General features: G+C 40.5%; 1 protein-coding gene across 7 annotated transcripts in view; it reads left to right on the forward strand.

Annotated features, from left to right (window-relative positions):
* Positions 1–1,626: 1,626 nt before the first annotated feature.
* NEK3 (NIMA related kinase 3) overlaps positions 1,627–15,974 on the forward strand; it is a 28,741-nt gene continuing 14,393 nt past the window's right edge. For 3 of the 7 annotated variants that reach the window (XM_043504459.1, XM_038386806.2, XM_038386813.2), the window contains exons 1-7: positions 1,627–1,774; positions 5,815–6,059; positions 7,402–7,495; positions 7,703–7,800; positions 11,685–11,768; positions 13,478–13,545; positions 13,664–13,750. In XM_043504459.1, coding sequence (XP_043360394.1) covers positions 5,943–6,059; positions 7,402–7,495; positions 7,703–7,800; positions 11,685–11,768; positions 13,478–13,545; positions 13,664–13,750 — 548 coding nt within the window. In that variant the 5' untranslated portion in view covers positions 1,627–1,774; positions 5,815–5,942. Of the gene's footprint in view, positions 1,775–1,818; positions 2,137–4,641; positions 4,677–5,814; positions 6,060–7,401; positions 7,496–7,702; positions 7,801–11,684; positions 11,769–13,477; positions 13,546–13,663; positions 13,751–15,974 lie in introns of those variants that run through there. The other 4 variants (XM_043504458.1, XM_038386811.2, XM_038386814.1 and 1 more) reach the window with 3 other exon arrangements.

Genomic DNA, 15,974 nt, shown 5'->3' on the forward strand with positions numbered 1-15,974 from the left:
TGGCGTGTGGAATTGATGTGAAGGACATATCTCAAAGAACAACAGTTATGAGAAGATGAGTAACTGTTTTTTCCCTATTCTTGAACAAGTAAATAAAGTTGTGACACAGAGGAGCAAAACGCAAATTCCCAGTTCCAAGCACTCCTTACTTCCCTGCCATTAAGTCAGATCTGAATTTTGTCATTTGAGGTGGGGATGGGGGTGATAAAGCCCTAGCTCGAGCAACCCTGCCATTTGAAAAGGAGTACTTGTGGCACCTTAGAGACTAACAAATTTATTAGAGCATAAGCTTTCGTGAGCTACAGCTCACTTCATCGGATGCATAAGCTTTCGTGAGCTACAGCTCACTTCATCGGAGGCGTGAGCTGTAGCTCACGAAAGCTTATGCTCAAATAAATTTGTTAGTCTCTAAGGTGCCACAAGTACTCCTTTTCTTTTTGCGAATACAGACTAACACGGCTGCTACTCTGAAACCTGCCATTTGAGAAGCCCAGCTCTGAATGGGCAGCGAGGTTGAGCACTATCCAAAGGCAGTTTGCAGAGTGGGGCGATGAGGGGTGTTCTGGGACACACAGTTTGCTAGGGAACACCAGTGCCTCTCGAACAGTAGGTAGAGGAGTACTTGTGGTACCTTAGAGATTAACATGTTTATATGAGCATAAGCTTTCATGAGCTACAGCTCACTTCATCAGATGCATTCAGTGGAAAATACAGTGGGGAGATTTATATACACAGAGAACATGAAACAATGGGTGTTACCATACACGCTGTAACGAGAGTGATCAGGTAAGGTGAGCTATTACCAGCAGATTTCAGAGTAGCAGCCGTGTTAGTCTGTATTCGCAAAAAGAAAAGGAGTACTTGTGGCACCTTAGAGACTAACAAATTTATTAGAGCATAAGCTTTCGTGAGCTACAGCTCACTTCATCGGATGCATCCGATGAAGTGAGCTGTAGCTCACGAAAGCTTATGCTCTAATAAATTTGTTAGTCTCTAAGGTGCCACAAGTACTCCTTTTCTTATTACCAGCAGAGTGGGGGGATGGGGGGAGAGGAACCTTTTAATAAAGACTGGGAGTGGATATGTCATTACACAAAGTAAAACTATTTCCCCATGTTTATTCCCTCCCCCCCCCCGTTCCTCACACGTTCTTGTCAACTGCTGGAAATGACCCACCTTGATTATCACTACAAAAGGTTTTTTTTTCTCTCCTGCTTCTAATAGCTCACCTTACCTGATCACTCTCATTACAGCGTGTATGGTAACACCCATTGTTTCATGTTCTCTGTGTATGTAAATCTCCCCGCTGTATTTTCCACCAAATGCATCGGATGAAGTGAGCTGTAGCTCACGAAAGCTTATGCTCAAATAAATCTGTTAGTCTCTAAGGTGCCACAAGTCCTCCTTTTCTTTTTGCAGCTACGGACTAACACGGCTGCTACTCTGAAATCGAATAGTAGGTGCCGCTGATATCCTCGTACATGATCGAGGGCGGACGTTAGACATCCCTGTTCCCATGGCTGCTCGCTTGGGTGCCAGCCCCAGCCCAAGATACAGAAGAGCGTCTGCAATAATAACCCTCCCACGTGGGTTCCTTGGGTGGCTTTTGTCCGCTAACCATAGAGATGGCCTCGCGGTGTCCCACACCGGTCTCATGACAGAGAGGAGGGGCGGGGCCTGGCTCGGAGCTGGGGCTTGAGCGAGGCGGTCGGGCTGGGCCGCGCGGGAGGCGGGATCTGCGGCAGTCGCCGGCTCGGGGAGCGGCTCCAGCACGGTACGGAGCCCGAGGGGGTCCGCCCCTGGAGACGGAGAAACGGCGGGGGCGGGGCGGCTGGGCCCGCGGCCTGGGGGGGCCCCGCCCTATGTCGTGGGGGCGCTGCCCCTGCAGGATTTAGCTGGACGGGGCAAGAGCAGCCGCCCGCTCTCCTCAGCCCCGGGGGAGGCTGCTGCAGTCCCGTCGCTGGGCTGCACGGGGAGTTGCGCTGCAAGAGCAGCTAATCCTGCTGAGCTCCACGGGTGCACACGCGTAGCCTGGATTCAGTTAGGAGTGCTTTGCCGTGGACCAGGAGGACGCGAATTCGGAAGAGGGCACTCAGTCTGGAATCGGAGCGTCCACACACGGAGTTACCAGGAATGGTTACGCTGCTTTAAATTCATACCCTGCTAATTTTCTTGCATAGCCCAGGTCCAAATCTATCCAGCCAGGGCGCAGATCCCCTGGCAGTGCAGCTCAGGGTGGCTCCTCTCCACCGAGCCTTTCACAGACCTGCTGCCCACACGTTAATTCTCTTCATTCAGTGTATCTGTCCTAGATCGGCATTGTTTCTATTGTTCATTTATACCCCTCAGAGGTAAAATGGGATGTGCTCTCCTTTCCTGGCTATGCGTGCTGCGGAATTGATCTTTGACCCTCTTAAAGAGTAGCCTGCACCTAACAGCATTTGCAGGTGTTAATCTACAACAGATCCTGGAAAGTCTTGGTTGAAAAACTTTTCTTTGTCTAGTGAAAGGAAACATATAATCAACAGCAAAAGACTTTTTTCTATACTAGAAAATGTATCCATTGTTGACAATGGGTGGAACTGAATGGCACTGGACTCTTTCATTGCAAACACGAACAGGACAAAACTATATTAGGCAGCTTCAGAAACCAACGTTTAATTTTGTCCTGAGTAGTGCTCAGCTATGGTGGTTTCTGAACTGATGCTAAACATGGTTTGGTCTTGTCCGCACTGTTTTGAGCACCAGCTTAGCTGTGTACAGTGCTGATGCCTATTGTTAGCAATGGATATTCTTCGTAATGTAGGAATGTAGCCTTATTGTTCTAGCCCCTTTCCTTTCTTCAGTGTGGTCTTGTCTACCGTAGAGCTAACACTGGAACAACCTCACTAATATTAGCAATGTTAGAAACCCTAGTGTAGATGGGCCACCAGCTGCCCTCACTGTCGCTGGCAGTTTTTAATTATATTTGTCATAAACACGGTTTGATGGAACAGTCCTTAAAATGCTGGTAGCTCATTTATACTAGGGCTCCTGACATTGCAAACCTGGTGGATAGAAACTGGTGCTAGCTCTGGTGGGTTATTTCAGAAACATTTCCTTACATTGGCCAAACTGGACAGTCTCTACGTAAAAGAATGAATGGACACAAATCAGACGTCAAGAATTATAACATTCAAAAACCAGTTGGAGAACACTTCAATCTCTCTGGTCACTCGATCACAGACCTAAGAGTGGCTATCCTTCAACAAAAAAGCTTCAAAAACAGACTCCAACGAGAGACTGCTGAATTGGAATTAATTTGCAAACTGGATACAATTAACTTAGGCTTGATTAGAGACTGGGAATGGATGAGTCATTACACAAAGTAAAACTATTTCCCCATGGTATTTCTCCCTCCCACCCCACCCCCCACTGTTCCTCTGATATTCTTGTTAACTGCTGGAATTAGCCTACCTGCTTGTCACCATGAAAGGTTTTCCTCCTTCCCCCCCCTGCTGTTGGTGATGGCTTATCTTAATAAACCCATTTATTAATAATATAATTAATTATTTATTAATAATATTTATTAATAATTATTTATTAATAATTAATAATAATTAATTATTAATTAATGATAAACCCATTGTTTCTTGTTCTCTGTGTGTGTGTATATAAATCTCTCCTCTGTTTTTTCCACCAAATGCATCCGATGAAGTGAGCTGTAGCTCACGAAAGCTTATGCTCTAATAAATTTGTTAATCTCTAAGGTGCCACAAGTACTCCTTTTCTTTTGGCTTATCTTAAGTGATCACTCTCCTTACAGTGTGTATGATAAACCCTTTGTTTCATGTTCTCTGTGTGTGTGTATATAAATCTCTCCTCTGTTTTTTCCACCAAATGCATCCGATGAAGTGAGCTGTAGCTCACGAAAGCTTATGCTCTAATAAATTTGTTAGTCTCTAAGGTGCCACAAGTACTCCTTTTCTTTTTGCGAATACAGACTAACACGGCTGCTACTCTGAAAACAGAAGATGGGATGTGAGAGTACTTTTGGCTGCTTTCTCTTAACCTTTCAAAGTTCTTATCCACTCATTATGATTAATGTTCTTTACATCTAAGTGAAATATCATTTGGGTTTTTGTTAAATCCTTAATCAAAATGAAGGGTACATTTTGTGACCATTATAAAAAGTTAACAGTAAGGGCTATAGCATATGAAACTCGTGTTGGTGTTTGGGATGTGTGCTACAACACTGTTCCTCTAGGATTAAAGGTGTGAATCAGAGCTGGCTCTACTGTACATGCAATTTCCTAGGACAACAAAATACAGTATTAGAGGAGTCAAAACGTTTATAAACTTTTCAGTTTGCTTAGGGTAGCAAAAACCTAGATTGTAACCCTAACCTAACAAGACAGAAAAGGGTAGTCATTCAGTGAGGTTAAAGAAAAATCCAAGTGATATCAGAGCCCAAAAAGGGATTGTTGAGCAAGCATACGTTGTTACCATTTTATCATTAAATATTTACACAGCACCATAAGTGTGGATTGTACAAAATTATAAAAAGACAGTTTAAGATGTAAATGAGACATAGTGCATCAAGCAATGACAGCAAACAGCTTCTTTTCTTTTTAAAAACAAAACCTCTTAATGTATTTTCAGAAGATGAACTCAGAATTGATGGAGCAGGAGAGAAGGTTAGCAGTGGAAGGTGTTCTGGATTCTTCTTCTCAACACTTGTGTAATCTTGGGTGACACTTAGCTGATCTGTTCTTCAGTTTGCCCTCTCTAAATAATGGGGTCTGATTTATCATTTGATGATATTGCCATTGCCACAGGAATTAAGAATCTTAAGTCTAAAAGGGGAGTGAATTAAGGGAAACCTTGTGCCTCTTCTGCTGAAAATGTGAATGTTATTTTGAGTATTTTTGGTGTTAGAGGTTTCTATTCTGAAAGTTACGCTAAGATGAAATAAATGTAACATAGCTTTTGTACTGTGATTTGTGAGATCTGTTTTGACTGTAACCCATTCTTTTTAATGTTTATCACACATCCTATGTCTTGATCCTTTCATTTTCGGATTTTTAATTTTAAAATGATAGATTTACTATTCATTCTCTGAACAAGCATGAGTTGGATCTTTTTGTTAAGACACACTATTAACCTGTTAAGGCCTCTAAATTTACTTACCTTATTGGGAGATAAATATTATTCATCAAACTGTGCATGCACACATGTGCACGTGTGCACACTCACACACACCATCCTACAGGCTTGATGAATGATATTTATTTCTCAATAAAGAAAGTAAATATAGGAGCTTAACAGGTTAATAGTGTGTCTTAATAAAAAATTCTAATTTATTTATATATATGAATGAATTGGAATTATATATATAAAATCAATTAGTGGGGTATGAAGGCCATTCAAAATAAATTCCGCTAATCCTTTATAAATACACTGCACCACCACGTATTTTGCTTATGCCAAGTATTTTTCATATCCCTGTGCCTGTAAACCTGGCTGTTTGGGACTATGAATCCAACTGCAAAGATGATGAATAAAAGGAACATCTAGCACTTCACAGGCGTACTATGGAGATTAATTCATGTTTTCAGAGTGTTTTGAGAGTTCTGATTATAAGATGCAATAGATGTACAAAGTATTACCAAAGTGTGAGTTTGCTTTGTAGTAACATTTTCTGAAAACCTTATTCTTAGTAAAGTCAAAATAGCATTGAACATAAATTCATTTTTGTGGCAATTCTGAGCAGTTGTCACTGCCATTATGTTATAATTATATATTTTTGTTATTTTGTCATTTTCTCTCATACAGATAATGTTAATCAAAAATACAGCTTCTGAATTTTTTCCAAAAATTAACTGAGTTAATTATACAGTTTGGAAGAAATCCTTGTGAAATATAACATTTAAGGAAACGTAGAAGACTTGGGCTTACAAACAATGGAAGAATACACTGTGTTAAAAGTACTTGGAGAGGGATCCTTTGGGAGAGCTCTTTTAGTTTTTCATAAGAGTAGTGACGAGAAATATGCAATGAAGGAAATAAGACTTCCCAAGGTAAGTGTTTACTCTCTCCTTCTTTGTATTTGTTATCTTAATGCTTTAACTGCTTTTTAAAAACTCACTTTTCCCTCTAAAATGGGTAGGCTATGACTATTCTTGAGAGAGTGCAACATTTCAGAACTTAGGCCCAGATCCTTCAAAGGTATTTAGGTGCCTGACTCCAAGAGTTAGGCACCTAAATACCTTTGAAGGATCTGGGCCTTAGCCAGCCCAGTGTTAAGTGCCTTCATTGGGAGATCAGGGTGTTGAGAATCTTACAGGATCTGGCCTTTAATAAGTACTGCAAGACTGAGGATGTTACTGGTAACCAGTAAACACTGACCATCATCACGTTTGTAGCGGAAGATTAGAATTATGGCACATGGGAAGTTGTATAGAGTTAAATTCTCGTTCTACTTGAAGTCAATGGCAAAAATCCCACAGGATTTCACTGCAAAGAGGAAGTAGTCAGGTTATCATATTGTTTGTTGCTGAAATTCAGTTATTTCAAATTACTTGCTTTTCATTCAGCTATCCAAGAAAGCTCAAAATTATTTTTCACAGAGGCCTTGGTTATATCCTGATTAAAGTTAAGTTTATACTAAGGCACATTCAAATAATCTGATATAAGCTCTGATAGACCTTGAACTGTTCCAGAGCTAGGAAGTGCTGCTGTATTACCTAGTTCTGCAGTGGTCTGAATAGAAAATCGTAAAGTGATCTAGCAGGGTATCCTATCTATTCAAAAAAGCATACAGAATGGCTCTAAAATACTTTCATTCTCTAGAGCAGTGGTTCCCAAACTTGTCCCGCCGCTTGTGTAGGGAAAGCCTCTGGAGGGCCGCGCTGGTTTGTTTACCTGCTGCGTCCGCAGGTTCGGCTGATCGCGGCTCCCAGTGGCCGCGGTTCGCTGCTCAAGGCCAATGGGAGCTACTGGAAGCGGCGTCCAGTACGTCCCTCGGCCTTCGCAGCTTCCAGCAGCTCCCATTGGACTGGATCAACGAACCGCAGCCACTGGGAGCCACGATCGGCCGAACCTGCGGACGTGGCAGGTAAACAAACTGGCCCGGCCCACCAAGGGCTTTCCCTGCACAAGTGATGGAACAAGTTTGGGAACCACTGCTCTAGAGATACAATTCGGGGAAGTTTATTTAATGTGCTATTTTTCACTTATTAATTTTACAATAATGGATGGTGTTTTAAAGTTTCTAAATGAATGGCTTTTTAAAGCAGTTGAAGAAAATAAAATGAAATCTAGTGCTTCAAAAGTAATTCTGGTTTTGAAAATGACGTAGTATATATGAAGATTTATTATTGCAACATTTGTATAATTGATTATTATACAATGTGTTTTCAGTCTCCATGTGATGTACAGAACTCTAGGAAGGAAGCTATTCTGTTGAGTAAAATGAAACACCCAAATATTGTTGCTTATAAGGAATCATTTGAAGGTAAATATATAGGTTTTCAGAATGTATCTATTTGCATTATTTAGACTGCAAGCTCTTATTTCGCTTGCAAGCTTTTGGCAGGGCCTGGATTTTTTTCTTTATACCTATCTGTAAATACATAGCATATTGTTAGTGCTATATAATAACAATGATACATTTAGCATGCTAATGAAATTACTAATTAATCTTAAATTATCTAAAATTTAGCTGATGGACATCTGTATATAGTGATGGAATACTGTGATGATGGAGATCTAATGCAAAAGATTAAATATCAAAGAGGAAAGTTGTTTCCTGAAGATACGGTAAGAAAAAGAAATAAATTAAACGCAGCCACATAAGAATACTTTTTCATGTGAACTGATGATCATCAAATGATATATACTGAAAATGAGCAGGATGTTAGATAAATGACCTGCGAGGTAGTTGAAGGGTGTTCGAAATATGCCCTTCCTTAGTATTGTGTGAGGTATGTGATGCTACTGTTTTCCTCTGGTGCTGCTCCCCAAAAAGCAGCACTAACCATGGTACTTTGGAGAGTGATGGCAACATGTCAGACAACTACTACCCCAAGTGTGACAACCTTGATTGTTAAAGTATCACTTTCAGGAGTAGCAGTTCATGGTTCGATATAAAAGAAAATTCACTGTGCTGCTGTCTATGTGCGTGCATATATCTGTATGGTTTATATGTATCAACATCAGTGCAATGACAATTTCAGGTAAAATCACATGTATGTGTGATTTACCTGCCGGTAGACAGAGACATCTAAATTCAGAAGTGCATGAGATTCCTGAAACTAGGGAAGCCTGTTACTGAAGTACATCTCTCAGGCCTCATTTTCCATTGCCTTGCACCTTGTAGTCATTGGCACCAGTGAAAATGGATGTAAAATGCTATCAAATCAGAATGGTAGTGATTTACAGTCACTTTATGCTAGTGTAAGTGACTAAACAAGGTGCAGGGCCTGGTGAATCAGGCCCCATCTATTCAAGATTGAGGTTATATGTAGATATAATCTTCTTAGTTATTTCAGAAACAGCTATCTTTGAGGGCTGTTTTGGTTACCAGCAGCCAATGTCCTATAAAACAAATTTAAAATATACAAAAATCTACAAAAAAACCCTGCTTGAAATTAAACAAAGAAATCCTTCAGTGTGTGTGTGACATTATTTTTGTCTGAACAATGGTTAGGCTGGGGCAATTTCAGTAATAACAAGATAAACCTGAGTTATTTGAGAGACGTACACAGACCACATACATACTGTGTAAAACGTGGTGAGATTTGTATTTTTGCTTCCAAGTATCTAAGGAATAGTTTAAAATAAAATCTAAAGGATCATGAAGTAAAGTTATGAGGCTGTACTGCAAATGAACAGTGAGTGAAACACTCTGACAGGTTTCAGAGTAGCAGCCGTGTTAGTCTGTATTCGCAAAAGGAAAAGGAGTACTTGTGGCACCTTAGAGACTAACAAATTTATTTGAGCATAAGCTTTCGTGAGCTACAGCTCACTTCATCGGATGCATTCCTGGTCAGAGGTGTGTTGGAAATATTCCTTGAGTCAGAGACGTCGAAAATAAGATTCTAGGTCACCACAGAACTGTATCATGTTCGTGGGGCTGGAAGGGCAAAAGGAGAGGCCCCGAGATAGGACAGATTCTTCTGCTGGGCTAAGAGTATAGTTGGATAGATTAACAATATTGCTGGGTGGGTTAAGGGAACCACTGTTGTGGCCCCTTGTGGCATGTAGTAGTTTCAAGAGCTTAGTGTCCTTTTTCTTTTGTAGAGAAGCAAAGTGTGTGTTGTAGATGGCTTGTCTAGTTTTTGTAAAGTCCAGTCATGAGGATGCATCCGATGAAGTGAGCTGTAGCTCATGAAAGCTTATGCTCAAATAAATTTGTTAGTCTCTAAGGTGCCACAAGTACTCCTTTTTTTGAAACACTCTGTGATACAGTTGGAGGTATCCACAGAGTCAAATACTAACTTAATGAAAAGTAGTGAAATATGTAACCCCCACCCAATTTCATTTACACTTTGTTTATTTATAATGACTAATATTTTCCATTTTGGAGGCATCTTTTTAGTTAAAACTAGAGGGTCAGGAAATGTTTATCTAATTCAGTAGTTAGATTGGCTGAGCATCCCTAAGACCCCTACAAAGTACATTTAAAGTACGTTTGTGCCTAGTTTAAATATTCTAATTTAATTATACAATTATAATTGGAGTGCCTGTAAAATGTCTTACAGGAACAGGGTTCTTTGGCAGTCCAGCTTTATTTATACTAGCAATGAGTGTTTTACTTGCCATATTGAAATGTCACATATCTTTAGTAGTTAAATCTTAACGCAGTCTAATAGAAGGTCACTAGAGCTGTCAAGTGATTATAAAAATTAATTGTGCGATTAACCAATAATAGAATACCATTTATTTAAATATTTTTGGATATTTTTTACATTTTTAAAATATATTGATTTCAATTACAACACAGAATACAAAGTGTTCAGTGCTCACTTTATATTATTATTGTTGATTACAAATATTAGCACTGTAAAAAAACAAGAGAAATAGCATTTTCCAGTTAACCTAATACAAGTACTGTAATGCAATCTCTTTATTGTGAAAGTTGAACTTACAAATGTAGAATTATGTACAAAAAATAACTTAACTAAAAAACAAAACAATGTAAAACTTTAGCGGCTACGAGTCCACTCCGTCCTACTTCTTGTTTAGCCAATTGCTCAGACAAACAAGTTTGTTTACATTTACAGGAGATAATGCTGCCCACTTATTATTTACAATGTCACCTGAAAGTGAGAACAGGCATTCGCATGACACTTTTGTAGCCAGTGTTGAAAGGTATTTACGTGCCAGATATGCTAAATGTTTATATGCCACCTTCATGCTTTGGCTGCTTCATTCCAGAGGACATGCTTCCATGCTGATAATGCTTGTTTAAAAAAAAAAAAGGCATTTAATTAAATTTGTGACTGAACTCCTTGGGGGAGAATTGTATGTCTCGTGCTCTGTTGTACCCGCATTCTGCCATATATTTCATGTTGTAACAGTCTTGGATGATGACCCAGCACATGTTGCTCATTTTAAAAGCACTTTTACCGAAGATCTGACAAAAAAGGTACCAATGTTAGATTCCTAAAGATAGCTACAGCACTCGCCCTGAGGTTTAAGAGTCTGAAGTGCCTTCCAAAATCTTGGAGGAGGTGTGGAACATGCTTTCAAGACGAGTTAAAAGAGCAACACTCCAATGCGGAAACTTCAGAACCCGAACCACCAAAAAAGAAAATCAACCTTTTGCTCGTGGCATCTGACTCAGATAATGAAAATGAACGTGCGTTCATCAGCACTGCTTTGGATCGTTATCGAGCAGAACCCATCATCAGCATGGATGCATGTCCTCTGGAGTGGTGGTTGAAGCATGAAGGGACATACGACTCTTTAGTGCATCTGGCACATAAATATCTTGTGACGCCGGCTACAAAAGTGCTAGAGAACGCCTGTTCTCGCTTTCAGGTAACATTGTAAACAAGAAGCGGCCAGCATTATCGCCTGTAAATGTAAACAAGCTTGTTTTTCTGAGCAATTGGCTGAACAAGAAGTAAGAGTGAGTGGATTTGTAGGCGCTAAAGTTTTACATTGTTTTGTTTTTGAGTGCAGTTATGTAACAAAAAAAATCTACATTTGTAAATTCAACTTTCATGATAGAGATTGCACTACACTACTTATATAAGGTGAATTGAAAACTACTATTTCTTTTACCATTTTTGCAGTGCAAATATTTGTAATAAAAAAATATAAAGTGAGCACTGTACACGTTGTATATTTTGTGTTGTAATTGAAATAAGTATATTTGAAAATGTAGAAAAAAATCCAAAATATTTAATAAATTTCAATTGGTATTCTATTGTTTTAACAGTGAGATGAAAAGTGTGATTAATCGCAAATAATTTTTTAATTGCGATTTAATTTTTTTGAGTTAACTGCGATTAATCAACAGCCTTAGAGGTCACCTTAAATTTCTGCCTGATTTACTTTTAATTCCCATCTTGGGAGGTTGTTGACACTGTTCACTTGTTTGTTCTTTGCTCTGTCTTACCATTTTTCATTCCACCAATAAAGTTTGAATAACACGTGCATTTGTATAGTCATAACTTTTTCGTCACTTTTTTCAGATACTTCACTGGTTTGTACAGATGTGCCTGGGAGTGAAGCACATTCACGACAGACGTGTGTTGCATAGAGATATCAAGTCCAAGGTGATTGGAATAACTTTAATAGCTGTTATTACAAGTTGCCAACAGCCCTCTTCCAGTTGGGATAGTCTAATTCCCTGAGTGCTGTGTTCATTTTAAATTCTTTATCCCAGCATGAGAGTATTAGATTAATCGAACTATCAGATTAGAACTCATTTAAATGAAAGTGTGGTCTCAAAGTTGCTGCAGTCTTAATATCTATCATTTTGCTTCTATTCCCAAATCCTTGATGATAGCAACTTACTTGTGGCTAGCTGTAGACAATTTAAATTTAAGGGAAGGAATAAAAATGGAGGGGTTGAAATGACAAACATTATACATATCTTGCCTTTCATCTTCTCTGTTTCATCGTCTCGGAAAACCGTTCCCAGAGAGTATTTATCAATGATTCACAGTCATGCTGGAAGGACATAATGAGTGGGGTCCCGCAGGGATCAGTTCTGGGTCCGGTTCTGTTCAATATCTTCATCAGTGATTTAGATAATGGCATACAGACTATACTTATAAAGTTTGCGGATGATACCAAGCTGGGAGGGGTTGCAAGTGCTTTGGAGGATAGGATTGTAATTCAGAATGATCTGGAGAAATGGTCTGAAGTAAATAGGATGAAATTCAATAAGGACAAATGCAAAGTACTCCAGGAAGAAACAATCAGTTGCACACATACACAACGGGAAATGACTGCCTAGGAAGGAGTACTGTGGAAAGGGATCTGTGGATCATAGTGGACCACAAGCTAAATATGAGTCAACAGTGTTAACGCTGTTACAAAAAAACCGAACATCATTCTGGGATGTATTAGCAGGAATGTTTGTAAACAAGTCATGAGAAGTAATTCTTCCGCACTGATTAGGCCTCAATTGGAGTATTGTGTCCAGTTCTGGGTGCCACATTTCAGGGAAGATGTGGACAAATTGGAGAAAGTCCAAAGAAGAGCAACAAAAATTATTAAATTATTAGAAAACATGACCTATGAGGGAAGATTGAAAAAACTGGGTTTGTTTAGTCTGGAGAAAAGACTGAGAGGGGACATAACAGTTTTCAAGTACATAAAAGGTAGTAGGAAGGAGGAAGAAAAATTGTCCTTCTTAACATCTGATTATCGGGCAAGAAGCAATGGGCTTAAATTGCAGCAAGGGAGTTTTAGTTGGACATTAGGAAAAAATCATCATGGTGGTTAAGCACTGGAATAAATTGCCTTGGGAAGTTGTGGAGTCTCCATCATTAGAGATTTTTAAGAGTAGGTTAGACAAACACCTGTTAGGGATAGTCTAGATAATACATAGTCCTGCCATGAGTGCAGGGACTGGACTAGAGGTCCTCTCGAGGTCCCTTCCAGTGCTATGATTCTATGATTACTCTACTCTCTAAAGGAAAGTTAGCAACTCAGAAAGAGGTGTGGGATAGTGGTTTGAGTACAGAACTGGGATTCAGAATTCCTGAATTCTTATTCTTCCTGTGCTATTGACTCTGGCCTTGGGCAAGCCACTTAACCTTTCAATTTCCCCTGTAGATTAAGGATAGTTCTTACCTTCCTTGCAGGGGGAATATGAGGATTCATTTTGGTACAGTGAAGATAAAATCTCTATCTGTAGCCTTTCTGAAGTGTCCATCACCATATTATCTATATAGTGTGCAATGCAGAAACATTTGTTAGAAAACAACTTTTAAGTACATTAATTCTTGCTCCCCTTTTTTTTTTTGCAATGCAGAATATTTTTCTCACTCAAAATGGAAAAGTAAAATTGGGAGATTTTGGATCTGCACGTCTTCTTACAAAGTATGTAGATATTGCCCCTGGATTCAGTGATCTAAACTATATTTGTTACCATTGCTTAAATATTACAGAAAGCTTATGTTATCGCTTTTCATATGGCTTTTCTTTTTTGTTTGGCAAGTCCAATGGCATATGCTTGTACATACGTGGGAACTCCTTATTACGTACCTCCAGAAATATGGGAGAACATGCCATACAACAACAAAAGGTAGGCATTTAATCAGTGATCAAAAGACGATGCATTATTGTAATATATTATTTAATACTTGTGCTACAGATTGGCTTGGTGACCGATCCATGTATCAGGAAGACTCTAGTTTAGAGCTTATTCTTGTGGAGTTTGGGAGTATTTTGGAGGTCATTATCTCAGTTTTCAGATGGGAAGGCTTAGGTTACACCTCACTTGAATAGCTTCAAGTGCTATACTGTCAAACCCAAAAGTTCAAAGATCATGATTCAGACCCCCCCAGATTATAAGAATTTGTTTTAAAGATGAGATTGTGTTTCTCAGTCTGTCTTTTGATTTTTTTGAACTCCTCCAGCCCACCCCCATTGTGGGTGTGTGGCAGTTAGTGTTACCAGCTCTTCCAAATTCATCCTTGCCCATTCCAGGAGCTCTCACTGGTTGACTGATGGTGCAGAGATTCCATCTTCTACACAAACCCCCACATTTTAATCTGTTTCCCACCTTGGGATTTGGGGGGGCACATCTGCCCGTCCCGCAGCCCAGTAATTAATTATGTATAGTAGAACCTCAAAGATAAGAACATCAGCGTTCCGGACTTACCATCAACTGGACACCCTCTAGAACCAGAAGTAATCAGGCAGCTGCGGAGACGCAAAAACCCCCCTCAAAACCAGCTCTCCCCTTGTAGCGAGAGCCCCGGCGCCTGCCCCCCCTCCGGGGCAGAAGCTGGGAACAGAACCACAGGGCTGAAGCCCCAAGCCCCAGTGCTCCCTGCGAGGCTGAAACCGGGAGCAGAGCCACGGGGCTGAAGCCCCGAGCCGCAGCACTCCCCCCAGATCTGAAGCCCTGAGCCCTGGTGCTCCCAAGGGTCGGAAGCCCTGACTCCTCCCCGCCTGGATCCCTGACATCGCCCCCTGCCCCCCCATGGCTGCATCCCCAAACACCCTCCCGCCAGTGGCTGAAATCTGTAATGTTTTGTTCAGAGTTACGGACAACCTCCATTCCCGAGGTGTTCGTAACTCTGAGGTTCTACTGTAGTCCTTAGTCGTGACGTCCCTAGTCAGCTTTACTTCTTCAGATCAGACATCTGCCATTTGCCTGTCATTGCATCTCTGCTCCTCCTACAACTCCAAGATTTTTTTAGCCCCCTCTGCCAGGTCTGGGGGGTGCAGCTCCATGGTTCTTTCCATCTCTTTTCCCATGTCAAGAACATAGAGCAGACAGATCTATTTTTCACATGAGGGAGGGGGAAGCAGAACTGTCTTGAGCCTCTGGGCTCTATTTGCTCCTCCCTCCTCCCCCTATGAGAATGGTGTCAATTGTTGCCTTCTTGATGGGAGAACTCTGCATGTTTCCTGAAGCAACCCTCCCTGGGTGCTCTTCCCCAGGAGATGGGAAAATGGGGAAGGCAGCCAATTAAAGGGGGATTTACACTCTCCTGAGATAAGCTCCAGTAGTGGTCAGAATCGCTACTTGTGACAGTTGGCAATGCTGCAAATGGCTGATGTATTATGAAACAGCCTGGTGGGAGAGTGCCTGCCTGTGCTGGCTGCAGCGTGTGTGCTGCAATGAGCATGAGTAATTTTGCTGCACTAAGTCAGTCAGGAGAAATGCTACTAACGAAAAGAGAACTTCCACTGTAGATTGGCTTCCACTACTTATCGATGAGTTTTCTTAGTCTGTTTCCTGATCAGATAGGGTAAGCAAGACCTTACCTAAAGCAAGCATTACCTAAAAAGATAAACACGTAGTCTTATTCTGGGACAATGCAGTTCAGACTAGTGAATGGTTGTCACTGCCTGCCCTGAAATTGTGGTTGCCTTAAATTCTCTGCTGCTGTAGCTCACTGCCTGAACACCGACAGCCGGCAGACAAATATACTGTGTGTCTTTGTGTTAAGCACTCTAATTCCAGCTCAGCACTCTAATTCCAGTAGTCTGCTTGTTACATCCCAGCCCCACTCTGGTATCCATCAACCTTGGTTACTACTAACGAGGTGACTCCAACACATAGAGTCTCAGATTTTCTCAAAATCATGTGCTTGGCAATGTCCAGCCCTTTCCGGAACCATTCAGAGGAATAATAAGGTTCGTTTGCTCCTCTAAAGAGACAAAATGCACAGCTTGTCACTTTAACTGGTGTTAACAGTCACTTTAATTCAAACACAGAGCTGGGTTGGTTTAGATTAAAAGTAAAACAAATTTATTAACAAAAGGAGCTAGGATTTTAAGTGAGTTAAAATATA

The sequence above is a fragment of the Dermochelys coriacea genome, chromosome 1 (genome assembly GCF_009764565.3).
Source record: "Dermochelys coriacea isolate rDerCor1 chromosome 1, rDerCor1.pri.v4, whole genome shotgun sequence".
NCBI lineage: Eukaryota > Metazoa > Chordata > Testudines > Dermochelyidae > Dermochelys > Dermochelys coriacea.